This window comes from Engystomops pustulosus, chromosome 9 (assembly GCF_040894005.1).
Source record: "Engystomops pustulosus chromosome 9, aEngPut4.maternal, whole genome shotgun sequence".
Lineage (NCBI taxonomy): Eukaryota > Metazoa > Chordata > Amphibia > Anura > Leptodactylidae > Engystomops > Engystomops pustulosus.
The window spans coordinates 28,686,051-28,713,418 of NC_092419.1; the positions used below are offsets into that span (position 1 = coordinate 28,686,051).

A 27,368-nucleotide genomic window follows, 5' to 3' on the forward strand; every position below is an offset into this window, starting at 1 on the left:
AAACAAAAAAAACAAAAAAAAAAAAAAAACACTTACCATCTCTGCATACAATCAGTAACCAGTTTTTGCTTTAAACTACAGAATCCATCTTTTAACACATTTCACCAGTCACCTCTACATGCTGTGCAGTCTACGGGCATTATATTCTACAGCAGGAGAAGCTGAGCAGAACGATTTCCAGTTTTTTTCTTTTCTACTTGATTTTCATTAAAACCCTGTGCAATCTGAGATTAGAAGTCCAGGCCTGCGAGTTACCGCCTTCCCTCGGAGCACACAATCACTGATAGGAGTCCTGGGGGTGGGGCTAAACCCAGAATGCACAGGACATTCAATGAAAAACAAAAAAGTCAGGTTCAATGTCCATGTATGAGTTGGGAAGGGGCCAGATTGGGTCTCTATTTTGCCAGAGCAGCACGCAACCTACTGTAATGAGTGCACTTTGTGTTTCTTTGGCTTGAGGTGACATCTGGCATTACAGCTGATGGCACCAGGCACAAATTGGACACCAATGAAATCGCCAGGATCAGTTTTAGTATCAGTAGTACAAAAAAAATAAAAGTGGAGATCCCCAGGATAATAATTTTGTGCAAAAAAATAAAATAATAAAAAGGATTTGGGCCACTGTGGACAGTCTTACCAACTTCGTCTGGATCCTAACAAAATGTTAAAGGAAACCTGTTACTAAAAGTTATGTCATAAACCCCAGCATCTTGTAGGCCATTTCTTTTTAATTGTAAGCCGAGTACTGAAAATAAAACTTTCTGCATGAAAACTACATTCTTTGCATGTGACTGCTCCAGCCAATCAGTGGCTGCAGTGGTCACATGACTGACTACTGCCCAATGGGAACCATCATTTGTGTACTGTGGCAAATCACTCCTATGACCACGACCTTATGTGCCATTTACTTGTATTCAAAGAATTAGAAAAACTTTGATTGGGAAAAAAAAAAAAAAAAAAAAAAAAAAAAAGGAAAAAACCCTCGAAACCTCATCAGGGCAAAATAAGAGACATCTACAAGATGGAGAGTTTATAGAGGACCTGCCACTGCCTACAAGTACATGTAATGTAAGTGTTCAGTCTAGATAGTGTTAGTATACGGAGGTCACACAGGTTTTCTCTTTATAAAACATCCTTTCAGGCTCCACATAGTCCAATATAGGGAATGTACACAGTGAACTTCTTACTTAAAAATGTGACATATAATACAAGGACAGAGTCACCAAGAACCTTGCCCGGTTAGTGTCTATGATGTGGGCTCCTGGATCTTGAACGTGATCTCCTGCTAAAAAGAATAAAAAATTATTACACATGGGGGCGATCGGTTGATCGCTGTGGCTCTAGTATACAATATGCCCACGGTGGATGGCGGATTATGTAAAGGAAATAGCTGGATCACAGATGGTCTTCTGATATAGCAGTGATGTGATGTAGACATAAGCTGTAGCGCAGGTGTCCCGAGCCTCGGTTATTACCTTTTTGAAGAGCTGTGATCCCGACCTGCAATAAGAAAGAGTATAATATTATATAATAATATGCTATGGTAAGAGTCTTATTGCCTCCTTATTGCCTTATAGCTCTGAAGAAAGCCAACAGGGCCATATCCCCTTGCCCATGAAACTTACAGCTAAGATTCCCACCACAACTTGTGACAGATCAGTTTTATTCCCAATAAAGCACAGATACAATAAATGTACAGTGACATTTTTAACGACAGAGCAACTCTAACACAATGGGGGAGATTCATTCAACTTCCACCAGCCTACAGCCTCTTAGTGAATATGGGCACAAACTGTGCCAAGTCCAAACTTTAGACCAGATCATAACTGGAGAAGTTTTCTACTATAGTCTCTGGAAACTATGGTAAATGTGCTGGGCCAGGCATTCACGGGTAAGATAGAACAAACTTTCAGAATCTTTCTTTTCTTTTTTTTTTGTCCCATGCTGTCATGAAGGTTCATTACAGACACCTTAGGGTGATGCCACACGTCACGTTTTTGTACCGTTTTAAAGCATGCTTTTTCAATCAGTTTAAATCTGCATGCACTTTAAAACCGCATGCGTTTTAAAGGTTTATCATGCGTTTGGCTGTTTTGGACCTGTTTATCTTCATTTCAAGTGTAGGCAGCTGTGAAACACATTAAAACCTGCCAAACACATGGTGAACATTCAATAAATGGACTGAAAAAAAAATGCTTTAAAACTGTCCAAAAACGTGACATGTGGCATCACTCTTACAGCTGATGATTGCAGCCTGGGACTAAAGTAAAGCATCCAGAGAGCTTCACCAGAGGTCACAGGGGGCAGAGGGGTCCGTCTGTAACTAGGGGTAGTCTGAGTCGGGTGTCCTTAAAGGGGTTTTCCATGGGATAGGGCCTAACTTGATGAGCAGTGGGGGTCTCCATGCCAAGACCCTTACAAATCACGAAAACAAGGGGTCCGATGGGGTCCCACATACCTCCGTTAGAGCCCTTGCCAATCCTCAGACTAATGGAGCGGACGGCTGTGCACGATTGTTCTGTCCCATTAATCTCTATGGAGCTGACAGATTGGTGAGCGCGGCGCTCTGCAATTTCCGTCAGCTCCATAGAGATTAATGGAGCAGAACGGTCATGCGTGGCCATCTGCTCCGAGGGACCCCTCGTTTTCGCAATCTGTGGGGGTCTCAACACTGAGACCCCCACTGTTCAGCAAGTTAGTTACTCAGCAACTTTAGTTTGTGAGAATACGCCTTTAAGTCAGAGACCGCCTGTATAAGGTTTATCCACCAGAAAACTGGCGAAGCAGCAGTGACATCTCCTCCAATACTTCTGGCAACCCTTTTTGAAAGTTCCAGAACACCATATAATAACTATAAGCACAATAAAAATCGCTTACTGTGTCTTGGTGACGGAGACCGGCTTCTTGTGTAATGTCTTTCCCACTCATCGCGTTCTCTCTCGCGACGTTCTCGTTCTCTGAAAAGAAACAATAACATTTGACATTACTAAGTGGAGCGGAACTACAGTACATGGTGCCTGAATATAATCTAAAATCTACATTGTCCACTCCTAACGTAGACTGATCGGTTACCAAATGTGTAATATTAGTTATTCCAGCCCTCACTTGACTTCCATCAATCCCTTTAGGCTGGTGTATGGTTGTTGAATGGCTACAAATTGCCCTCTCTAAAAAGTAGAATCCCTCCCTTCTTCCATCATCTCGGAGATCACCGATAACATCTTGCAAGTTATTAGGATGTGCCAGCACTACACTACTCTGTCCCTGATGAATTGTGCCAAACACATTACGCTTCCGTTTATCTTTACTGTAAGTCTATAACTGTAAGGCTACATTCACACTACAGTATGGGGGACGTATATACGGCCGACGTATATACGGCCGATATACGTCCCCCATACACTTCTATGGGCTCATGGCCCTCTACGGGAGCGGTACGGTGCAGCACACGTGCGGCACCGTACCGCTCCGTAGCCCGGGGAAAGATAGGACATGTCCTATCTTTCCCCGTATTACGGCGCCGTGCGCTCACCTCCTCCTCCTCTCCCCGCGCTGCCGTGTGCCCGTCGTGCTACGGCGGTGTGAATTCAGCCTTACTCTGGATCAACACTGTTGACCTTATCTACCATCACATCAGTAAAAATTGTGAATTAGACTCACCGGTAATTCGGTTTCCATCTAGTCCTCCATGACGGCCCACTAGGAGGATGACCCTTGACCTCTGTAGGGACAGGAAGCAGAGAGGTTAAAAGCCTCCCCCCACATCCTCCCGCCAGTGTCTACCAAATAACTACACCAGTGGAAGATACAACATATTTTTATTCTGTCTTGTTAGAATCACATACAGAATTTTCAAAGAAGTGAAAGAAACATGGGAGGGAAAAATATATAGGCCGTCATGGAGGACTAGATGGAAACCGAATTACCGGTGAGTCTAATTCACAATTTCCATAACGTCCCCCATGACGGCCCACTAGGAGATCTACAAAATTAGTAGAGTTAGGGTGGGACCACAGCCTGGAGAACCTTCTGACCGAAGGCGAGATCCTGTGAGTTGGGTAAGTCCAGCCGATAGTGTTTTGCAAAGGTGGATGAAGAAACCCAGGTGGCGGCTCTGCAGATTTGTTCAAGAGAAGCGCCCCTCTTCTCTGCCCAGGAGGCGGATATGGCTCTGGTGGAATGGGCTTTAAGGTTAGGAGGAACTTCCTTCCCTTGTTCTGTGTAACAGGAGGCTATGGCAGTCTTTAACCATCTGGCGATCGTGGTTTTGGATGCCTTTACCCCTTTGTTCTTCCCCTGAAACTGAACAAAGAGATTGTGATCTTTGCGCCAAGGTTTCGTAGCTTTTAAGTACTCTAAGACCGAGCGCCTTACATCCAGGGAATGCCACTCCAATTCCTTGCTTGAAGAAGGATTCCCGTAGAATGATGGAAGAATTATTTCTTGGTTCTTGTGAAACCTGGACGCCACTTTAGGAACAAAGCTTGGATCCAGAGTCAAAGTTATCCTGTCAGGGAGAATACACATATAGGGTTCTCTAATAGAAATGGCTTGGAGTTCCCCCAGCCTTCTAGCTGAGGTCACAGCTACTAATAAGGAAGTTTTTAAGGTTAGGTTTTTTATACTAGCGTCTTTTAAAGGCTCAAAGGGAGGCCTGGAGAGAGCATCTAGAACCAGGGAGAGATCCCAGGAGGGAACCCGTTTCAGAACCTGAGGCCTAATTCTATTTGCAGCAGCAATAAATCTTTTGACCCACCTGTGGTCCGCCAGGGGTTGGTCGAAGAATGCGCTCAGAGCCGAAATTTGGACTTTCAAAGTGCTAGTAGAAAGACCAATTTCTAGTCCTTTTTGCAGGAAGTCTAGTACCTGTAAAATATTTGGGTTAGACTGAGAGGGGGGATTAGCCCCACAAAAGGTCACAAACTTTTTCCATATCTTATGGTATATGGCGAAAGTAACCTTTTTCCTACTTGCCTTCAACGTAGTTATTACGGCCCGAGAGAGACCTTGGGACCTTAGGAACTCGAACTCAGGATCCAAGCCGCCAGACGGAGTCTTCCTGGATCGGGATGGAAAATCGGACCTTGGTATAGCAGGTCCTTCTGAATCGGTAGAATAAAGGGTTGCTGGACAGATAGGGACCTCAGCAGTGGGTACCAGCTTCTTTTTGGCCAGTTTGGGCAGATCAGGATCACCCTTGACCGGTCGAGCAAGATTTTCCTGAGTACTCTCGCAATTAGGGGAATTGGGGGAAAGGCATACATAAGACTTCCGCTCCAACGATGGCTGAACGCGTCCAAGTGATCTCTGGACTCGCCGGCCTCCAGAGAGAAGTATTGTTGGCATTTTGAATTCTCCCTCGTGGCGAATAGGTCTATTTGGGGCATGCCCCAGACGCTGGTTAGATGTAGGAAGATTTCCTGGTTGAGACACCATTCGTTCGGTAGGATCTCTCTCCTGCTGAGATAATCCGCTTCTCTGTTGAGGGATCCCTTCAAATGGGTGGCAGAGATGGAAAGGATGTTTTCTTCCGCCCACTGGAAGATGGTACGAGCCAGACTCGATAATACTGGAGATCTTGTACCCCCTTGTCTCCTTAAATAGGACACTGTCGAGACGTTGTCCGAGAGAATGTGGATATGATGATCCCTCAGATAGGCTGTGTTCGATCTTAGCGCTTCCCAGACCGCTCTTAACTCCCTGTAGTTTGAGCTGCTTTTTGCTTGGGCTAGAGTCCAGGACCCCTGCTCGTAGTGGGAAGGAAGGATTGCTCCCCAGCCTGAGCTGCTTGCGTCCGTCACTATGGTGATGGTTGGGAGGTGGTGCCAACATACTCCTTTCTCTAGGTTCCTTGATTCCATCCACCACAGCAGGTCCCTCTTTACAAAGGAAGGAATCCGGATCTTCTTGTCTAGACCTGAAGACTTCCTGTTCCAGAAGGTTAGGATCCAACTCTGAAGGATCCGAGTATGGCTCTGACTCCAGGCGACCGCAGGTAGGCATGCTGTGAGGAGCCCCAGGATCTTCATCGCCTGTCTGACTGGTACAGAGTCCTTCCGTCTGAATGAACGAATCTGATGCCTTATGTTGGATATTTTCTCCTGAGGAAGAAAAGACATTTGGTGAGTTGAGTCTAGAATGATCCCTAGAAAGGTCTTTCGAGTGGAGGGTACTAAACTTGATTTTTTCAGGTTGATTAACCACCCCAACTCTGTTAAAATTCTTAGGGAAGACTCTCTTGCCAAGATTAGTTTTTGTTTGTCTTTCCCTATAATTAGCAAATCGTCTAGGTAAGGGATGATTGATATGTCTTGTAGTCTTAAAAAGGCTACCACCTCCACCATGATCTTGGTAAAGACCCTTGGAGCCGATGAAATACCGAATGGAAGTGCACGGAATTGAAAGTGTAAGACAGAGCCCTCGGGAGAGAGAACCGAGAATCTTAGGAATCTCTGAGATGAGGGGTGAATAGGTACATGGTAATATGCGTCTTTTAGATCTAAAGTGCACATATAGGAGCCTGTGTGAATAAGTTGGGTAGCTGTTCTTACCGACTCCATGCGAAATCTTCTGTAAACGATGAAGCGGTTTAGCTCTTTCAAGTTGATAATTAGGCGATTTGATCCGTCTGGTTTTTTGACAAGGAACAACGGGGAGTAGAATCCCAATTTTTCTTGTTCTTGAGGGACCGGCACCACCACTCCCATGTGGATTAGATGAAACACTTCCTGCCAAATGAAGGAATGTGTAGAATGAGAGAGAGAGGGTAAGGGAGCGACAAACCTTGGAGAAGGGGGGGGTGATGAGAATTCTATCCTGTAGCCTGATTCCAAGATAGATAGTACCCAGGGATTCGAGGTGACCTTTGTCCACTGGGATAGGAATCCCAGGAGACGCCCCCCCACTCTGGCGTCATTGTTTCTTGTTTCCTGGACCCTCTGGGAGGTTAGAGAAAAGGAACCCCCTTCCCCTTCCTCCTTTGGGATAACTCCACCGTCCTTGCTTACCTTTGCCACGGTAAGTCTCTCCGGTGTTCCTAAAAGGACGAAAGGAAGATTTCTTGGGTACTGTTTTGGACTCTGGAAATCCCCTTTTTCTGTCGGACGCCTTTTCGAGTATAGCGTCCAATTCGGGTCCGAACACAAAGTCTCCGGAGAAAGGAATGCTGCACAATTTGGATTTAGAGCGGATGTCCCCGCTCCACTGTTTCAGCCATAAGGCCCTCCTGGTGGCATTGGTAAGAGCTCCTTCTTTTGCAGCAAACCTTATTCCTTCGGCAGATGCGTCAGCAAGGAAGGCAGTAGCAGATCTTAACAATGGTATGCTTTCCAGTAAGTCTTCTCTGGGAGTACCCTCCCGGATATGGGACTCTAATTTCCCCAGCCAGAAATATAGTGTTCTTGCTACCGAAGTGGCTCCTAAGTTCGATTTTAGGCTTAGCATGGAAGTTTCCCACGCTTTCTTTAAAAGGGCTTCTGATTTCCTGTCCATTGGGTCTCTTAACTGAGCCGAATCTTCAAAGGGCAGGTCCATCTTCCTAGAGACCTTGGAAACCTGTACATCAACTTTGGGGAACGAGTCCCAATCCTTTGCCTCTTCAGGGTCGAAGACTAAGCGTTTCCTGAAATTCTTAGAGACCGCGATTTTCCTCTCAGGGTCTCTCCATTCCTGACTAATTAGACCCCTAAGGGTATCATTGAGGGGAAAGACACGCTGTTTCCTGGCTTTGAGTCCCCCAAATAGTTCATCTTCGCGAGAAAGAGGGGGTTCCTCGTCCTCGAGGTTCAATGTATCTCTCATAGCTTTCAGAAGATCGTCCAGATCCTCATTTTGGAATAAGTAGCGGGAACATGTTGCTTGCTCACGATCCTGATGATCCTGGTCTCCCGCCAGAGAGCAGGAGGGAGAGTCTGAAATACACCCCTCTTCTTCCTCTGAGGAGGAAGCCGATACTATCCGAGCTTTCTTACGTGGGGGTGGGGCTCCCTGCGTAGCCGCCGCCACTGAAGAAACCACCTTCTCGTCTATAAAGGACTTAAGCTCGTCCATAAAAGACGTTTTCTCCTCCCGCATGAATTCTTCTATGCAGAGTCTGCAGATCGGTTTCTTATAGCCCTCTAGTAGTGTACGGAAGCACATACTGCATTTTTTAACAGGAATCCTGCTTTTTTCAGGTTTTTCTCTACTCTTTTCCTTTCCTGATTTCTCTTCCTTGCCTTTCCCCTTAGAAACTTGCTCCTAGGGAAGGAAGGCAAGGAGACAATGACTTGGAGCTCACACAAAAAACAGTTGTATATGTTGCCATACAGCACCACTCACGTGCACCGGGGGGTGGAGTAGGCCCAAGTCTGCCTCATCAGCCATTATGATGTCTGGGACGGCCGGCCAAGAAGAAAACGAGTCATAGACCTCAGACCAACTGACTACCCGCTATTTGAGGATTTAAATACCTGCATGGGGAGCCCATCCCCCTGTCGGTGGCTCCTACTGCGTCCCGCGCCCGGTCCGCGGTCACTTCCGGTCGCGACCGGAAGTCGTCATCGAACAGGGGGAATTCTGGGAAACGTAGTTTCCTGCGTCCGCGCGAGAGTCTGGTGACCAGCCCGCCGGAGAGGACGCCAGCCGGAACGAAGATAACTTCCAGGGAGAGCCCGCAGCCGCCGGGCTAACCGAGGATCTGTCCGGAGGGGAACTTGGACCGCAGTCGGCGTAACCCCAGGTAAGGCTTGGTGAGTATGGAGATCCTTCTCCGTTTTTTTTTTTTTTTTTTCAAAACGTCCCCCCCCCCCCTTAGGAGGAGAGAGACCCTCTCTTGACCTGACCCCTGTAGGGACAGGAAGACACTGGCGGGAGGATGTGGGGGGAGGCTTTTAACCTCTCTGCTTCCTGTCCCTACAGAGGTCAAGGGTCATCCTCCTAGTGGGCCGTCATGGGGGACGTTATGGAAATAATAGCTTCTTTAACACTCGCTACTTCCCAACCATTTTGGTAATAAGCATGAACGCGGTGAATGCAATGTTTAGTTCAGTGGAATAACAAAGCTAATAGAGGTACAGAAAACCATGTTATTTCACCCACTTCATGCGAATCTTCCGTGCCATAGCTCGGAGCTCATCCTCCCGCTCCTAATAGAAATGAAACAGAATATAAAATACATAGAAAACAAAGAAAAATGTCAAAAGAAACCAGCTCTAAGAAAAAGTCTGAGCAGAATAACTCGTACCTGTCGATCATGTTCTTGCTGTATGATCTTCTCTTGTGCCGCCTTTTTATCTGCCTTGTCTGAAATATAGATAAATTATAACGAATTATGTCTGAAACATTGAACTCATCAATATATCTAAGGACAATACTTCAATACTGGTGGGAACCCAACAGAACCAGCACCCAACTAAGAACTATCAGCTCCGGTTTACAGATTTCACATATAGGATAAGGATGAGTAGCATAAAATTAGCTGAGGTCATATAATGTCTAGAGAAAATGAAAACACCTCTGACCTCTAAGAGACTTACATTGCTTGTTTAAGGCTTTCTGCATACGAAGTTTAAGCTTTTCCTGTGGAGTTAACTTGGCCTAGAAGATTGAAAAGCAATTCATTGCATTAGTACTGGAAGCAAAGCGGTTGCACTAGGGAAGGCGAAGGCATCAGATACACAGGAGAATTTCTGCTTTTAGAAAGAGAAAAATGTTAACAATAAAAACAAAACAAAAAAAAACAAAAAAAAGTAAAAGAATCTGCATTGAAGCTTACTTGGGCTCTTTTAGGAATATTCACGTTAGCCCACCATACATACCCCCACTTTGTAATAAGCGTCTCTTACTATAAAGATTCTACAGTATAACAACATCATACTGATTTAGGTCATCAGCCGGAGGTGCAAGTGTCATCAGCAAATGGCTTATTACAACATAAGGATGGATATACACGCCATGCTCTGTGCAATACACATGCTTGCTAACCACAACACCGCATCCTGCGTCAATCAACAAAGCGGTAGAATTCTTACTGACTTTGGCTGCTCCGCTCTCTCTGGAAACTGCAAGTTCTGGCCTGGAACAAGACAGACAGGACACATTTAGTACATGCTTGTACGATTATATATTCTTATGCCTCTATACACAAACACACTCACTTAGGGCTCATGCAGACAAACATATGGCCCCTGACATCTATGGCCCTTGCTCACAGTGTGGTGACCACCGCACCATGACCGAGCTGGGCCAGAACTTGGCTTTCAATGTAGAGGGGAGGGGTAAGGAGCGGCCGCCACTGCTCCCTCCTACACCCTGCTGTATGCGTGCGCAGGCTACAGCCTGGGAGGGCATATCTTTGTGTACATGAGGCCTTAGACGTCTATAATGCAGGTCAACCACAGCAGTCTCCCTCTAAAACAGTAGAAGACCAGAAACGGACCTGTATGTTGGTCAATCCCAAGGACTACACACATTGCACTGGATAGGAGTTCTCACTCAGTATTCACTTCTCTGCCAACCGAGCTGCTGTTACAGTATCGGCAGAGAGTCCTATGTGCCATAAGTATGTGAGGTCCCACTCACAGTAGATGACTTTAGAAAACCAGGAACAGGACGTGCTGTATGATTTCTGGCCTGAGCAGTCAGGTCCCACACTGGGTCATCAAAACCAAGGACGTGTGTACGAGCACATAAAAATAAAAAATATATCCATGTGCAGTCTGTTTAATCATTGGAAAGCAATTTCTACATTTGTATGTATGTAGCCTTACTCTGCCAAATTTGGACCATTTTAGGGTACATTCACCTGTAGCCAGGGCAAACATACAGACGCACGCTGGAGAGGAGGAGGGATGAGCGCTGCTAACCCCTTTCCATAGAGAAGCGACCGGCGGATGACATAACACGCCGTAATATAGGACATGTCCTATACTTCGCCATGCAGTGCCACGGTGCGGTGAGATACACAGTGACTGGGCGCCGTAGACATCAATAGGTACCTACATGGGCCACAAATGGAGCGGCCACATATTGGTCCCCATGAAGTTTGTGTGAATGAGTCCATTAATCAGATTAATGGGGTCTATGGCTCCCAGCTCTCCTACAGATAAGCAATCAATAAATTATAGGTCATCAATTTTTAGCCCTTCAAAGACTCCCAACGGGTAAATGGGGGACGTACAAGTCTCTAATATTGAAGGAATCATCTGATATGACAACAGCTATACATTTCTGAATTTTTTGATTGCAGATTTCTAACCTTTTCAATCGCTCTCCCACTGCTGGTGACACTGTCCTTCCAGCTCCTCTCTCTCTATTTGGAGAAGGACTCCTAGAAATACTACTTTGGCTACTGCCTTGATGACGTCCACTTGTTTTTGCGCCACGCCCATAGCGGTCAGGGGACCGTGAACGACTTCTACAAAATAAAAAAAGACCATCAAAGAAAGAGATCATAAAACAATGGATAAGCAGATGTGTAGCAGATAGAAAGGAACCAGATGTCCAAGTCTTTATCCTCAATATACAGGAAAACTATACTCATGGAATCGCAATTAAACAAGACATACAGTGGGAACGGAAATTATGCTTGTTAGTGTGCACTCTGTCCCCTCCAGACAGAAAAAAAACCCTGAAATTTAAATATTTTTGCTAATTTATTAAACAAGAAAAACTCAAATATCACATGGTCATAAGTTTTCAGCTCCTTTGCTCAGTATGGAGTTGAAGAAGCTTTGGAGCTGGTACAGACATGAGTCTTCTTCGGAATAATGTAAAAAGTTCTTTACACCAGGATTTGGGGATCCTCTGCCTTTTTCTTGCAGATCCTTTCCAGTTCCCTCAGGTTGGATGGTGAATGTTGCTGGAAGTCATTTTCAAGTCTCTCCAGAGATGCTGCATTGGGCTCTGACTGGACCAGTCAGGAATGGTCACAGAGATGTTCTGAAGCATCTGCTTTTGTTATTTTAGCTGTGTGCTTAGGGTCATTGTCTTGTTGAAGGTAAATCCTTGGCCCAGTCCGAGGTCCAGAGGTTTTCATACAGGATATCTCTACTTGGCCGCATATACTGATCCTTCAATTACAACCAGTCGTCCTGTCCCTGCAGGTAATGAGCAGTACCAGGTTTTCTCCACACATACCGCTTAGAGTTAACAAAAAGTTCAATCTACATCTCATCAGACCAGAGAATCTTATTTCTCATATTAAGAGTCCTTCATATGTTTTTTTGCACACTGCATGCGGCTTTTAAATGTCTTGCACTGAGAAGAGGCTGCTGTCGGCAGACTCAACTGTTTGAGGCTGCAGCAAACTTTGTGGAACTTACTCCCATCTCCCTACTGCATCCCTGGAGATCAGCCACAGTGATTTTAGGGTTCTTTTTTACCTCTCTCATCACGGCTCTTCCCACACAATTGTTTAAGTTTGGCTGGATGGCCAGGTTGAGGAAGAGTTGGGGTCATCCCAAACTTCTTCCATTTAAGGTTTATGGAGGCCACTGTGTTCTTAGACACCCTGAATGCTGCAGAAATTCTTTTGTAACCTTGGCCAGATCAGTGCCTTGCCACAATTCTGTCTCTGAGCTCCTTTGGGTAGTTCCTTAGACCTCATGATTCTCATGTGCTCTGACATGAAAAGTGAGCTGTAAGGTCTTATATAGACAGGCGTGTGCCTTTCCTTACCAAGTCCAATCAGTTTAATTAAACACAACTGGACAGAAGGAGCAGAACCATCTCAAGGGGGATCAGGAGGAAATGGACAGAATGTTTGTTAGATATGACTGTAACAGCAAAGGGTCTGTGACCATGTGATATTTCAGTTTATCTAGTTTAAAAAATGTTAAAAACTTTACAAATCTGCTTTTTACTATCAAGATGGGGGGCAGAGTTTACATTAATGAGCAAAAAAAAAAGAAAGAAAAGTTTTTGGAGCTTACCAATTGGATGCAATGAAGCTAAGTGAAAAATTTAAAGGGGCTGAATACTTTCCGTAACCACTGTAGAAGAGCTGTTTACATACAACGTACCGAGATCTGCGCCTGTCTCCATAATATCGATCACGGTCGGGTGACCTCGATCTGGAATATTTCCTGCTGTCCCTTGTTCCTCCTCCACCAGAATACCTTCTTACAGGGCTGCGAGAATATCTACGAGAACGAGTACGTGATCCTGATCGACGCCTACGACTATCTCTCCTTGATCTGGAGCTAGATCTGGACCTGGAAGATGTTCTGGAGCTGGATGATGTAGAGGAAGATGAAGAAGATGACGACGAGGTGGACCTCCGTCTAAGGATGGAAGTTAGAAGAGATAAATTGTAGAAGTTAAATTGTACATTGGTTATAAACCAGTCTAATCACACTATACTAATCTACACACAAGTACAACAATGTGGAAAAAACATATTCATAGTAAAATTAATACATTCTGGTTGTTCACTGCTTACAACCAGCATAGACAGTAGTTACCCGCTGGTTGCCAGGATTGGCAAATGGGAAAGACCTTACTTACCAGTTCTAAATAAACTAGACAAACTTTCTTCAGAGGAAAATGAAAATGAATTGACAAAATAGTTGGTAGATATGCAAACAGAAAAGTAATCTTTTACTGATTTTCCTAATTTTTATATGCGTTGTATGACCTCGACAACTATGTAATAGTGAAGAGGAGGAGCACTGTAAAGGATAGGTCATCAATATCAATCCCGAAAACCCAGTGACACCAGCAGTAACGCAAAGAGTTCTTCTAAAACTGCCCCATCCCTATAAGGAAGCAACCCAGAGAGAGCTCCTACACCAGTGGTATATACTGAAAAGGCAGCCGCTTCTATAATCGAATGATCTGGAGGAAGGGGGAATACTGATGACATATCCTTAATATTAAATTTCCTTTCTATATCTCATTTAATCATGTACGTTGATGGTGATCATAAAGCCGAAAAAAGTGTGGTCAGGTGGGATACAACTAGTTCACTTTAGCAGTAACATGGCAAAAAAATGCTTATGATGGCCATCCTCAGTTCTTGTAAGATCTGATCATCCATTATGGACCTTTTTATATATTTTGCCACTATTGGAAATGGCTCTTTCATGTTAGAGCTTTAAAATCTTTTGTAACAACTGAAAAAAACAGGGCCATATATAGATAAAAGCATTACTGCCCCATTCCAATTACCGGTTGGGGAGTTCCGGCCCTTCTAATGCAGAAGACTCTGGGCCTCCCGCCCTCCCCCGTAAAGTCCGACCCATACGACATACGGCTGGGGAGAATCGAAAGTTACCGACCGGGAGGCCTCTTTACGACCTGAAGAAGAAGTCCCAGGGGCCTGAGAATGTGGGGCCCTTTTGTTGCCACTGCTTGCCGGGGTTTGAGCTGCAGGGCCAGAAGCTGATTCATCATCACTGCCCCCAAAGCTGGTTATAAAAGTAATTGCTTCCTCACGCCCTTGGCTTGGAGAGCGAGAACGGGAAGCAGATGAAGACTCCGATTGGGACCTGCACAAAAAAAAAAAAAAAAAAATTGTAAAAAAGTTAGGTATTTAATTGTCTACTTCACTACACATCACATTCACTTTAAAGGGCATCTACCACCAGGATGAGGGACTATGCAAATAAGCCTGAGGGGCTCCAGAGGTGTAAATGGAGCCTACCATCCTGGTGGTAGATGCCCTTTAATTCATTTTATAGCAATTTCTACTAACCTTCTGTAAGGATCATATGTAGGACTGTCTCGTCGGGCATAGCTGTGGAAACAAAATAAATTATTACAAATCTTAACTGTTTTATTGTTTAGTCATCAGTTTATTGCCCACCAAAAAAAATTAAAGCTTTTTTATTTACCACTTAAAGGGGTTGCTGGTAGTTTGAGTTATCCTCTAGTCATAGGATAGGACTGTGATGGATAACATATTACATGGTGAGATGTTTTTGTTGACCTGAAGCAAACTGGTGGCATCCGGAGGTGGCGCAACTCTCCAGAGAGCGCAGCATAGTCACCTTCACGAATGGAAAGTTACTCGGCCTCTGGATGCTGCCCTGTCTGCTTACTGCTCTTTCTGACAGCATCAGGAAGCTGGGCAACTCTCCAGCGTCCATATTACTTTTGTTAGTGATGGCAGTTAATTAGGCAGTGAAGCCAGAGCTCCCACCTGCACTAAATTTATTGCCGACTTGCACCCAGGGAGCACTAGAACTAGCACTAGAAATGTCAGCGGCAGATGCAGGACCAAGGTCCATTCCAGTGACTACAGGGGTGGGGGGGTGGTGAGGGAATAGTAGAGTCATGTCAGGAGTGTGTGCTCCTTACATTCCGATGATTATCTTATAGCAGCTACCAAAATCGCACCCTGCTGCCAGTGTACCCACCACAGGTACCGATAGATCTGGAAATACGTAAGTATTTTTGCCTCCTGTTCAATGCAGGATGAATAAAAAGAAACATCTGAATTCTCATGTTTATTTTATGGTAGTTTCACTCAATTAGCAAAAATATGACAAACACCTGACTGTTTATTTACATTCTCTCATTTGCTTTTGACCAATGAGGCAGGCACTCATGTCCTGAAAAAAACTGTTTCTGCTTAATTTAAAGAACTAATGCTGGTGCCCCACATCTGCTGATGTAGGCTGATCACATACCCAAGTTTCACTAACATCCTCTTTACACCACATACTTCTGATTGGGTGTTAATGCTGTAATAGCATATTGGGTTAATTACTGACTGGATAATGTATTCTTGATCCTGTGTACAATTTTTGCATATAACCTGAATGTCTCATGGCTGAAATTAAGTTCGGGCCAGTTGCACAGAGCTCATGCATATGCATTACTAATAAACTATCCTTTCCTTAAAGAAAAAGTTTAGCAGTGATCTATGGGAGGCCGAGAAGTTTATTTTCTATACCACCAATCAGCAATACTGCGGTGTGGAGAAGAGAACTTTTTGCTTATAGGAGCTACAATTAGCACAAAATGATCAATTGTTCTCTAAGTGACACCAACGGGGTATAGGGTTTAACTACCTCATTTCTGAGGGTCTGCCTGCTGGGTTCCACCCCGATCGCAAGTACAGGGATCCAGCAAACCAGAGAATTGCACAATTCAACAGTATAAGTTTTGGAAATGACAAAGCTCCAGTATCTACGGCACTCACCCAAACAGTAAATGGAAGCGCAGAAGATAATGGAGTGCTGCGCCCTGCAGTTTCTGACACTCCTACGCTATTAAATAGAGCGGCTCATCGTGCCTCACCATAAATTAGTGAGCATGGGGCTCTGTTCTCTGCATGGCTGGAGGTTGTATTCTCCTAATCAGTGGAGGTCCATGTGGATAGTGGATAATTTGTAACAACCCCTTTAAAGAAGCAATTTCCCTTTTACCTGGGTGGACTAATCTTTCTTCCTTTCAGTCGTTTTTCTCTAAACTCTCTTCGCTGCCGCCGGGAACGCCTCCCCTAGAATTACACAGAGATGGGTTTACAATATGGTGATCCTTTGCCTGACAATATTTAATAAATGAGAAGGGTTTCAGGGCATTAATTGGAGCAATTGTACTAATGATAAGTCCAAATTATAGAGGGTGATGTGGGAAAATTACGGTCTGCAGAGATCAGGCCTGTTGCTATGAACCATGTCACGTCCAGCTGTCTTTTGGTGCAGATCCTTACAGAATACATGGCCTTCTCCTCTTCCAAAGCTTTAGCGTGTTTTATTGCTTCTGACTCTTCTTTATCTTTACGTAGCATCCTGCAAGACACAAAGCACCGGGGATTAATTATGGTGAGTGCATATACATTTTGTACTTTATTGCAGTACCTATTATTGCTCTACCATCGACTTCATACGTGACATTAATATGTATATATGGCTGTCAAAGGTACTGCAGGCCACAAACATGACTGTGCCGACACTATAATAGCCCAATGCAAAGGTTAAATGCCTAGGTCAATGAAGCAGCAGTATAGAACAAGAAGCTGCATATTGTGCTAGACCAGCAGATTGCATCTTCTTTGTTGCAACCTTAACAAGTACCTGACAAAGTCTCCTTCAGCCATCCCATAAGTGGTTGCCTGCTTGTTCAGATCAGCAATCTGCTCTTCCGTTATATCATCAACATCTACTTCCACATCTGAAAACAACAGATTAGGATTAGTTAGGGTATAAGCAGCACATTCATTTCCAATTGCACAAACAAGGATTTACAAAATTGTCATACATTGATCCCCATAGGATAGGTCATTAGTATCATTAGCAGGAGATCAGAAGAACTCCATGTATGTACAAAAAGTATTAATGAACCTTTTCCTATGACTTTGGAAAGAAGGTAGGAAAGCCAAGACAAGGAGAATATATCTGCTTCATTCTGATTCTGCTCCCCTAGCAAGACACAAGACCCCCAGTACTGTAGGAGCGCAAGTAAAATGGCAATTATAGAAAATGTGCAATACCGATGTCAGGGATGACTTCATCTTCATCAGATTTGCTCTCATCATCAGAATCGTCTTCCTCTTTGTCAGAGTCTCCTAAATCGGCCACCGTGCTGTCCTCGTATGTGTAACCAATGGAAGCTTTCTTCTCAGCCAACCTATTGTAACACAAAGAATACTGACATTTATACCAGAAAAATAAAGAAAACCAGTTTTTTGCATTCACTGTACGTAAGAAAAAATGGACATTGTGATTTTTTTTTAATGAAACTTGCCTCTTCTTTTCATCATCTCCTGGTCTCTGTAGGCCACCATAAAGTTCATCAATATAAATCTGGTACAGACACTGCTCTTCAGAAACTATGGAAGTAAAATACAACAGTATAAAAACACATCCATGATCCATTTTTGTTTTCTGTTTTAAATTTTTCGTTAAGATTTCAGAAAACTCTGAACATTTAAAGGGGGTTTCCGTTAACATGAAACCCCCCATGGGGCCAGGGTAAGAATTATATTGGCATTTCCAATTTCAGGCTTTTCACCCAAAGTTGTTGGTGATCTCGGGACCCGCTTCATCCCATGAATGGCTGCCTCAGACACAGGAAATTAAGAGCTGGATGACTAATACACAGCAGCTGCTGCAGCAGCAGCAACTTCTGCCGCAACACAGTGATTACAGCGTTCTCTGGAGCAGTGCAAAATTAGGGTACGAGGAGAAGCGCTGGGGCAGCCACAGGAACGACAGGAGCCTCATTATCATAATTTTATAATTGTTTTTCAGCAAAACCCCTCAATTCAGGGATTAAACAAGATACATTTCTGCATCAATGTAGCCACAGCATTGTAGGTTCATAATTAATAAAAACAAAATGGTAGATTTCCTATAATCAATGTAAAAGAAAAAAAAAAAAAAAGGAACACTTTTACATACTTCCAGCAAAGTCATTCTGAACCAGCCCACGGTAACGTTCATAATTACACTTTCGGTCATCGGCTTCTTGTTCCGGTGTTCTGGGAATGGCAGGAACAATAAAAAGCTCATCATAAAATTTAAAAACATTAGATCACAATGAAGAAGTTTACAGAGATTGAAGGGTGTGGGAATTTAAATAAAGAAGATGAACTTTCCTCTGTCCTTATGTCCGGGGTCACTCTGACATCATTGATGTTGGTGTAGACTCTGGATACTTTCCCACTAACGGCTGTAAACCCCTCCCCTCTCCATAGCAATGCACGGAGTATGTACGGAGAAAGAGAGCATGCTCTATCTTTCTCCCATGCACGGAACAGTACAGTGCCATGTGTGGAAGACGTGCCACACACTTGCAAACACAATGGCAGCCTGAAAGGAGTCTCAGCTGTGACGTCACACTGACAGCGAGCACTTACTACATCCTAATACAACCTATAGGGTTCACGCTGTCAACACGTCACTACTGAGCCTCAGTATACCAACTGTGGTGATGGAAGGCGCTGAACTAGACCACAGGAGAGACCAAGGAGAGTAAAAGCAGGTAGTCATTTTCACACCACTTGAGTCCCAGTAAGAAAAATAATTCAGAAGGCAACAGGTTGAATTTCCTTATTGCCTCCAAGCTAACACTTGGCTAAAAGGCCCAACGATTATTTATACTCGCTGAGATCTGGAGCCACTGATATGTAATTCTAGAAAGCATTGGATATTTATGTAAAATCTTCATGACATTGGTCTGAAAAACACAGAGGTAAAGATAATCGCTCACATTGTTGTAAGGAGAGGAGGTTTATATTCTGGGATATAGTCAAGATGAGCGCGGACATCAAACCGGTCGATCATGTTGTTCGGGTCGCCCTGCCAAGGCATCCTAGACAAAAATATAAGCAAAGTTTAGGAATCTAATTCTAGCGGTATTATTAAAAAAAAAAAAATTCTGGTGGTCTGGACACGCACATGTTAACAGGACTTTCAGCAGCAAGAGCCACAGCAGAATCCAAATGTATCTTACAGGATCGTCCATGGACCTGAAGGAACTGGGCCGGGTCTTTTTTCTATGGGGAAAATATATAGAAAATTAGTAGAAGCACAGAAATATTCTGTCATGTTCGGCCACAGCTTGCTGTTTTATAATTAAAGCGAGTGTCCAGTCCATACCTACCACAGATAATTACCTGGTATATATTTTCATATATGTTTAAAGGGAATGTGTCATCAGTTTTGACCATATAAATCTGCAGAGGTCTGTGCATAACTTGATATGAGTGTGTGAAAAATTATATATTCCAGGATTGTAGCTGGACTTTGAGCACTGCTGTGTGAAATCATGGCATTTACCATCAAATTTACTGATAGTTGACTGCTCAAACTCAAGTGTTCATACTTTAGTATACTTCTAAAAATATGGAACCAGTCTACGCCATGTGATAAGATATGCATGCCTGCCACCGGCTCTCTGCAGGTAGGTGGGCGGGACTAGGCTAAAATGAAGAGAGCGGGAGCAGCATAGCTTATCACATGGCAGAGCTAGGAAGTGCTCAGCTTAGCCAGAGCACCTCCCGTTAATTTACATATTTTTATGAAGTTTTTTTTTTTTTAGAAGAAATCAGCCATTACATTACATAAGAAAAACTGGGCCACGGACTCTGCTATAGTACAAGCACTGAGGTGTGTGCAGTCTAACTTCAGTAAATCTGATGGTAGATGTCCATTAAACACAGCACAGGCCGCCTTCTGTTTGAATACTACAGCAGGTAATCAGGGAGGAGGGGCTGTGAGCAGTAGTAGATCTCACACACACACTAGTGCAACCAGAGTACAAGTCCTACTATAATTCTGAATTTTTTTTTTCACAGTCCTGCTGCTACTAACACAAAAAGTTATGGTGACACAGATCACCAGGGTCAATACATAACACTGTTTTGAGCATTAAATGGTCAAATCAAAAGTGTTCCCTATAAGGCTGGCCACTTGTTAAGCTTGCTTTATGAAGCAGAGCTCTGGGATCTCAAATCCTATTGGCTCATGATACCTCCTTCTGTAAAATGTCCAGAGTTTGAAGCAGTTCCCTGCTTTTACCAATGGGAAGAAGCTCTTAATTTATTCCCCCCTAAGTAATATGAACAGGGGCTGTTGTGATAATACAAGCAATATATGAGCATCACAATTAAGCAAAAAATAAAAAAAAACCCAAACATTTTACTTACAATCTTTTCATAGTATTCTCGCCGGCGCTCTGCCCGCTTTTTATAATCCACCATCATCCCCCGAAGCTTCCGCTCGTGTTTACGAGCTTCATGCCACATCCTCGAACCAGTCTTCATCCGACAATTTACTAGAGGGATGGGAAAATTTTAAGTACATTTTAAAACATATTATGAGATTATAATCTAGATATTAGATAATATTATAATTCAGGAATAATTTAAACACTGGAGTGGATGTAGAGCCGGATGCACTTTCTTACATGCTGAATTGCTTAGATTTAGCCATCTAGAAGCGACTTTATCTGAATGGGGGGAAAATTTTAAGCATCATTGTGTTTTCATTTTTCACTCCATAACTTCAAAAATCCATAAAAAAAAAAAAGTGTCATTTTCGACTTTTGCCGTTATATTTTGTTTTATGGGACATTTTGGGACAAGGCGATACCTAACGGTGATGATTTTTAGTGTTTATTTATATTTATATCAGTTCTAGGTGAAGGGGGTGATTTGAATATTAAGGTTTTTTATTAAAATTTCTTTACTTTTCTTTACTATTTTTCAGACCCCCCTAGGGCAGTGATGGCGAACCTTTTAGCGGCCGAGTGCCCAAACTGCAACCCAACCCCCTTATTTATCGAGTGGTGCCAACCAAAAATTAAAGCATTAAGTTATTGCTCCCTGTTCTTCAACAACTTTCAATCATATTGGTCTCCTGAGGACAGCAACACAGTAGAAAGATGGAAAATTTGCATCATTTTAGCTTCTTTCCAGTGTCCCTCTGTACACAGAGAATCGTGGGGCCTGCAGGAGGTCCTCCAAAAATAATTCTGCCCTGTCTACTTATTCTCACTCTTCCTACAGTTGTAAGTAGACAAGCAAGTAACAAAATATGTCTGAAAGCAGCATCTTTTAAGTGGCTTGGAACTGCAGGCAGATTCTTTGAGTTCTGTCTAGTGAACTAGGGTGATGACCCGGGTGCCCACAGAAAGGGCTCTGAGTGCCGCCTCTAGCACCCGTGCCATAGGTTCGCCACCACTGCCCTAGGGTACTTTAACCCTAGGTTGTCTGATTGATCCTACCATATACTTCCATACTACATTACTGGGATTTTCCACATCATTTATTATGAATGAGTTAAAATCAAGCCAGCATGTGACGTACAGATACGTCACACGTCAGTAAGGGGTTAAAGGGAAGTGGGTATGATAATTAAGGCCCACATACCACTACAAACCTGTTAGGCAAAATAGCGCCAGCATCACAATGATATCCTGGGAAATGTTTTATTATTTGACCAGTGAGGAAGAGAAGAGGCATGTTGCGATGCCCCCTCCTGGTTAAAATGTTGCCCTGCGGGTCAGGTATAGCAGGTAACCTATGATGGTGTTCTTGTTCTATGGGACACTACTGGTCAGGCCAGTGTGATTCTTCTTCAATTGAATCTTTTTCTGTGCAAGGTTGAGCTCTCTGGAATATAGACGGACATTGCTGAGATCTTGTCCCAGTCCTGGAAAACAATATGTAGAAAAGTTGTCCCTGGAGCTTGAGGTTGCAATCAAAATGTGTTTGTTTATTCCTACAATTAAAGACTCAACATGTAGGCAGGTTATTCAGGCCCTTGGACAAGCTCCATGGATGTATATACTATGATTCTAGAATTGAAGGAATAAATAAACACATTTGGATTTCAACTTCGAGCCCCGGGAACATCCGTTCTTCATATTCCACGTGCACAGAAGTGCAGCTGCTACACCACGGTCCTGGATGACAAGTTGGAGGAGGCTTGTGGACCTAAACCCTCATGACTGGTTCCTTTTAAAAGGTGCCCAAAAATGTAATAACAGCACAGCGGACGGCATTGTACAAAATCTCATCCATATGTTGGCAGTAAATCCCTGACAGCAGAGTGACTGCACTGCTGCTCCGCAGTCCTGTGCATTACTCTACCATTTTAATGAAGACTTAAAGGAAACCTACCACTTGTAGTGGCAGGTTTCCGATGGCAATATCGGGCACCAGCTCAGGGTGAGCTGGTGCCGGAGCTTATTTTCGTTAGTGTTTTAAACTTTATAGCCGGCGCAGGCAGGTACGCGCTCGGCGCTTACCATGCGCGCGGCTCTCATTCACTTCCTATGTAGCCGCGCGCAGGGTAAGCGCCGAGCGCGTACCTGCCTGCGCCGGCTACAACGTTTAAAAAGTGTTTTAAACCGCGATACCGCGGTTTAAAACACTAACTACAAGTGGTAGGTTTCCTTTAACCCCTTCCCGACATTTGACGTAATAATACAGCATGGCGGGAGGTGCGTTCCCGCAATTTGCAGTATTATTACGTCATGCTTCTGGTACCGGCTCCTAAACGGAGCCGGTACCAGAAACATGGGGTGCCAGCTGTATGTTACAGCTGGCACCCGTCTCTAGTACCCGCGATCGGAGTTTCCTTATTAACCCCTTTCACGCCGCGGTCTTGTGTGATCGCGGCGTGCAAGGGTCCCATGCGCCAAATCGGACCCCCCTGTGGGATTTACCGGGGGGGGTCCGATCCTCCGCTGTCATCCCCGGGGTCTGCCACTGCCCCGGGGATACGCAGCTTCTTCCGGGAGCTGGGTCCTGCCTCCTGGCAGGACCCGTCTGTGACACACTGAGCATGCGCAGCATGCTTAGTGTGTCACATAATACAGTGTAATACATCTGTATTACACTGTATTATATGAAGAAGAGCTTGAACAAGCGATCAGAGGATCGCTTTTTCAAGCCAACCTGTTAAAGTAAAAAAAATGTTAAAAACACTTCATACATACATTTATTAATAAAAAGAATTAATTAAATAAAGTTAAAGTCCCCTAAACACAAACATTCCCTATACATATCTAATAAAGTAATAAAACACAAAATCACCAGAAAAACCCCACATATTTGGTATCGCCGCGTCCGTAACAATCTGTACAATAACTTAGTAACATTACTGGACCCGCTCGGTGAACGCCGTAAAAACAAAACACGAAAAACTCGCCAAAAATGTCCATTTTTCATAGAATCTCTTCACAAAAATGTTCTAAAAAGTGATCAAAAAAAAGTTATGTACGCCAAAATGGTATCACTGAAAAGAACAACAACATGCAAAAAATAAGCCCTAAACTAGCTCTGTCAACCGAAAAATATTAGCGTTATATCTCCGTAAAGATGGCGATGCAAAAACAAATGAGATTTCCTCTATATTAGTTTTTTTCCAGTAAAATTGTAAAAATGAAAAACTATATAAATGAGGTATCACCGTAATCGTAGTGATCTGTAGAATAAAGATATTATAATATTTTTATTGTACGGTGTAAAACCCCCAAAAAATACAAAAAGAAAGGAAACCAAAATTGACAATTTTCTTTTCACCCATACATTCAAGAGTTAATAAAATCTCATCAATAAGCTAATGACCCACTAAAATGAAGTATTTGTAAAGTGCATCTCATGTCGCAAAAAATAAGCCCTTATATGTACAAATTGCTAAAAAAATAAAGATTGTATAGCCAATAAAATGTGACAATGCATAATCTGCTCTGAATGGCGCAGCTCCCCCTCAATGCCCTGGCGTGTGCCCATACAGCAGGTTACCACCACATATGGGGTATTGTTATACGCGGGAGGGATTGGGTATCAAATTTTGTGGAGCGTTTTGGCATTTTATCCACTGAGAATTTGTAAATTTTTTGAAAAACACATAATTTTAGCCCAAAAAAATGTACTTTCAAAATTGTATCCGATTTTGTTTTAACCCCTGTAAAACAATTAAAGGGTTAACAAACTTCATAAAAGTTGTTTTACATATGTTGTGGGATGTAATTTCTATAATGGGGTAATTTATGGGGTGTTACTTTTATTTAGGCCTTTCAAGTGACTTGAAACCTGAGCAGGTCCCTCAATAGCAGGATTTTGGGTTTTTTATGAAAATGTGAAAAATTGCACCTAACGTTCAAAGCCCCATAACATCCTACAAATATAAGAGTATGCATAAAAAACCATGGACACATAAATTAGACATTTAGTGAATGTTAGTTATTACGTTTTCTGGTGTTATGACTCATGTGTGGAAAAAGTAGAACATTTTGAAGTTCGAAAATCGAGAATTTTTCCAAATTTTCACCAAATATCTGATTTTCTCATAAATAAATGCAAAGCATACCACCAAAATTTTTCAACTAACATGAAGTACAAAGTGTCACGAGAAAACAATTTTAAAATCACTTGGATATGTTAAAGCGTTTCAAAGTTATAACCACTTATAGTGACACAGGGCAGATTTGAAAAAATGGGCCGTGTCAGGAAGGTGAAAAGTGGCTTCAGCGTCAAGGGGTTAAATGTACGTTTTTATTCCTCTTGTAATTCTGGATACAACTCTTTCTCCTACTACAATTTGTCTGCCGACAGGACTCTACGCATAAGAGATATCCACACTAAAACTAAGTGAGTGAGCGGCATGCTTTCCTTTCCCACTTTTTCCCTAACCTGCACTGCAGGTTTTCCATCTGGGAGCTTGTCAATTGTTTTCTGTGGGTGCAGCGCCGGCTTTTAACCTTTGAAATGTTAGACTGAGGTCACAGGCGCGGGAAATATACTATTCTATAACTCAAAATCAGCAGCTACAGCAAATTATACATAGTGAGGAGGGGGGGGCAAGGGACCGTCATAGAGCGGGCACTGTAACGAGGGGGGGGGGGCAAGGGACCGTCGCAGAGCGGGCACAGTAACGAGGGGGGGGCAAGGGACCGTCACAGAGCGGGCACCGTAACGAGGGGGGGGGGGGCAAGGGACCATCACAGAGCGGGCACCGTAACGAGGGAGGGGGGCAAGGGACCGTCGCAGAGCGGGCACCATAACGAGGGGGGGGGGGCAAGGGACCGTCGCAGAGCGGGCACCATAACGAGGGGGGGGCAAGGGACCGTCGCAGAGCGGGCACCATAACGAGGGGGGGGCAAGGGACCGTCACAGAGCGGGCACCATAACGAGGGGGGGGGGGGCAAGGGACCGTTTCAGAGCGGGCACCGTAACGAGGGGGGGGCAAGGGACCGTCGCAGAGCGGGCACCATAACGAGGGGGGGGCAAGGGACCGTCACAGAGCGGGCACCATAACTAGGGGGGGGGGGCAAGGGACCGTTTCAGAGCGGGCACCGTAACGAGGGGGGGGCAATGGACCGTCACAGAGCGGGCACCGTAACGAGGGGGGGGGGGCAATAGACCGTCACAGAGCGGGCACCGTAACGAGGGGGGGGGGTAAGGGACCGTCACAGAGCAGGCACTGTAACGAAGGGGGGGGGGGGGGGGGCAAGGGACCGTCACAGAGCAGGCACCGTAACGAAGGGGGGGGGGGGGCAAGGGACCGTCACAGAGCAGGCACCGTAACGAGGGGGGGCAAGGGACCGCCACAGAGCAGGCACCGTAACGAGGGGGGGCAAGGGACCGCCACAGAGCAGGCACCGTAACGAGGGAGCGCCACAGCGAGGGGAGACGATCTACATATGATTCCTACACCATCTGACTCTGCAGATGATTGCACCACCCTGGTGCTTGCCCACAGCCTGTATATTCATGTCTGTCTCTATAGTGACATCTCACATGGAGGCAGCTGTCATGGGAGCCAGGGCCTTCCCATGATACACCGGGAAGAGCCCGCATGGCGGCAGCACGTACCTGCCATGTCCGTATATGTCCGTATACTACCACCACAGCGGGGCCGTTTCAGAGCGGGCACCGTAACGAGGGGGGGGCAATGGACCGTCACAGAGCGGGCACCGTAACGAGGGGGGGGGGGGGGGCAATAGACCGTCACAGAGCGGGCACCGTAACGAGGGGGGGGGGGGTAAGGGACCGTCACAGAGCAGGCACTGTAACGAAGGGGGGGGGGCAAGGGACCGTCACAGAGCAGGCACCGTAACGAGGGGGGCAATGGACCACCTCAGAGCAGGCACCGTAACGAGGGAGCGCCACAGCGAGGGGAGACGATCTACATATGATTCCTACCCCATCTGACTCTGCAGATGATTGCACCACCCTGGTGCTTGCCCACAGCCTGTATATTCATGTCTGTCTCTATAGTGACATCTCACATGGAGGCAGCTGTCATGGGAGCCCGGGCCTTCCCATGATACACCGGGAAGAGCCCGCATGGCGGCAGCACGTACCTGCCATGTCCGTATATGTCCGTATACTACCACCACAGCGGGGCCGGTCAGCGACTACTCCTGCCCCCCTAGAACAGCGCACACTATGCAGCCCCCACTCACCAGCGGCTTCTCCTGCAGACCGGAAATGACGTAACTGCGGCAGAGCTACTCCCGGTTACAGTGAAGTTAAATGTAGGCGTGGTTTATGCCCTTAACGTGACGTCACATCCCATTGAAACTTACAAGTTACCGAACCGGCGAACTAGAATACTGCACCACTACCACCGGCCGCTGTGCAGCGTGCTATAGCTCCAGAGACGCGTGTTTTACCCAGAACTCCCCTTCGCGCTAACCACGCCCTCGCGGCGATTAGTTATGGAGTCACGTGGCTGTCTCCTGTGGCTGGTCTTTTTTTTTTTTTAGTTGCAAGAGAGTGAGGAAGCCATTTTGTTGGTGACCAACCTTTTACTACCAGTTTTAGAGTTAAATTTGTACACACACATACACATTATGGGGAGATTTATCATGAGTTTCAGCTGCGGGAAAATGAAAGCTGAGCTCTGATTGGTCTTATTACTAAGGGCCCGATTCGTGTGTTACCCGAATATTTCCGATTTGCGCTGATTTTCCCTGAATTG

General features: G+C 44.7%; 2 protein-coding genes across 8 annotated transcripts; both read right to left on the reverse strand.

The window, feature by feature from the left end:
• Positions 1 to 949: 949 nt before the first annotated feature.
• Positions 950 to 27,042, reverse strand: CLASRP (CLK4 associating serine/arginine rich protein). Of its 4 annotated transcripts, none has more exons than XM_072125574.1 (21): positions 26,851 to 27,042; positions 20,579 to 20,706; positions 19,329 to 19,426; positions 19,141 to 19,242; positions 18,330 to 18,409; positions 17,674 to 17,758; positions 17,420 to 17,556; positions 17,004 to 17,100; positions 16,640 to 16,718; positions 16,353 to 16,426; positions 14,675 to 14,716; positions 14,259 to 14,468; positions 13,002 to 13,262; positions 11,237 to 11,395; positions 10,015 to 10,054; positions 9,516 to 9,576; positions 9,224 to 9,282; positions 9,079 to 9,125; positions 2,878 to 2,957; positions 1,476 to 1,500; positions 950 to 1,285 (listed from the first exon to the last, which is right to left on the reverse strand). In XM_072125574.1, exons 2-21 carry the CDS (start codon positions 20,693 to 20,695, stop codon positions 1,240 to 1,242), a joined length of 1,899 nt encoding a protein of 632 aa, XP_071981675.1. In that variant the 5' UTR covers positions 20,696 to 20,706; positions 26,851 to 27,042; the 3' UTR covers positions 950 to 1,239. The 4 variants fall into 4 exon arrangements, 3 of the variants coding, with proteins under 3 accessions (XP_071981675.1, XP_071981674.1, XP_071981673.1); XM_072125573.1 differs by lacking the exon at positions 26,851 to 27,042 and adding an exon at positions 26,258 to 26,267 and having other exon boundaries at positions 950 to 1,282; XM_072125572.1 differs by lacking the exon at positions 26,851 to 27,042 and adding an exon at positions 26,258 to 26,267.
• Positions 3,698 to 7,582, reverse strand: LOC140076689 (uncharacterized). Of its 4 annotated transcripts, none has more exons than XM_072123339.1 (2): positions 6,552 to 7,582; positions 3,698 to 6,101 (listed from the first exon to the last, which is right to left on the reverse strand). In XM_072123339.1, exon 2 carries the CDS (start codon positions 6,001 to 6,003, stop codon positions 4,000 to 4,002), a length of 2,004 nt encoding a protein of 667 aa, XP_071979440.1. In that variant the 5' UTR covers positions 6,004 to 6,101; positions 6,552 to 7,582; the 3' UTR covers positions 3,698 to 3,999. The 4 variants fall into 4 exon arrangements, with proteins under 4 accessions (XP_071979440.1, XP_071979438.1, XP_071979439.1 ...); XM_072123337.1 differs by having other exon boundaries at positions 3,698 to 4,866; positions 4,975 to 6,895; XM_072123338.1 differs by having other exon boundaries at positions 3,698 to 4,507; positions 4,757 to 6,895.
• Positions 27,043 to 27,368: the final 326 nt, after the last annotated feature.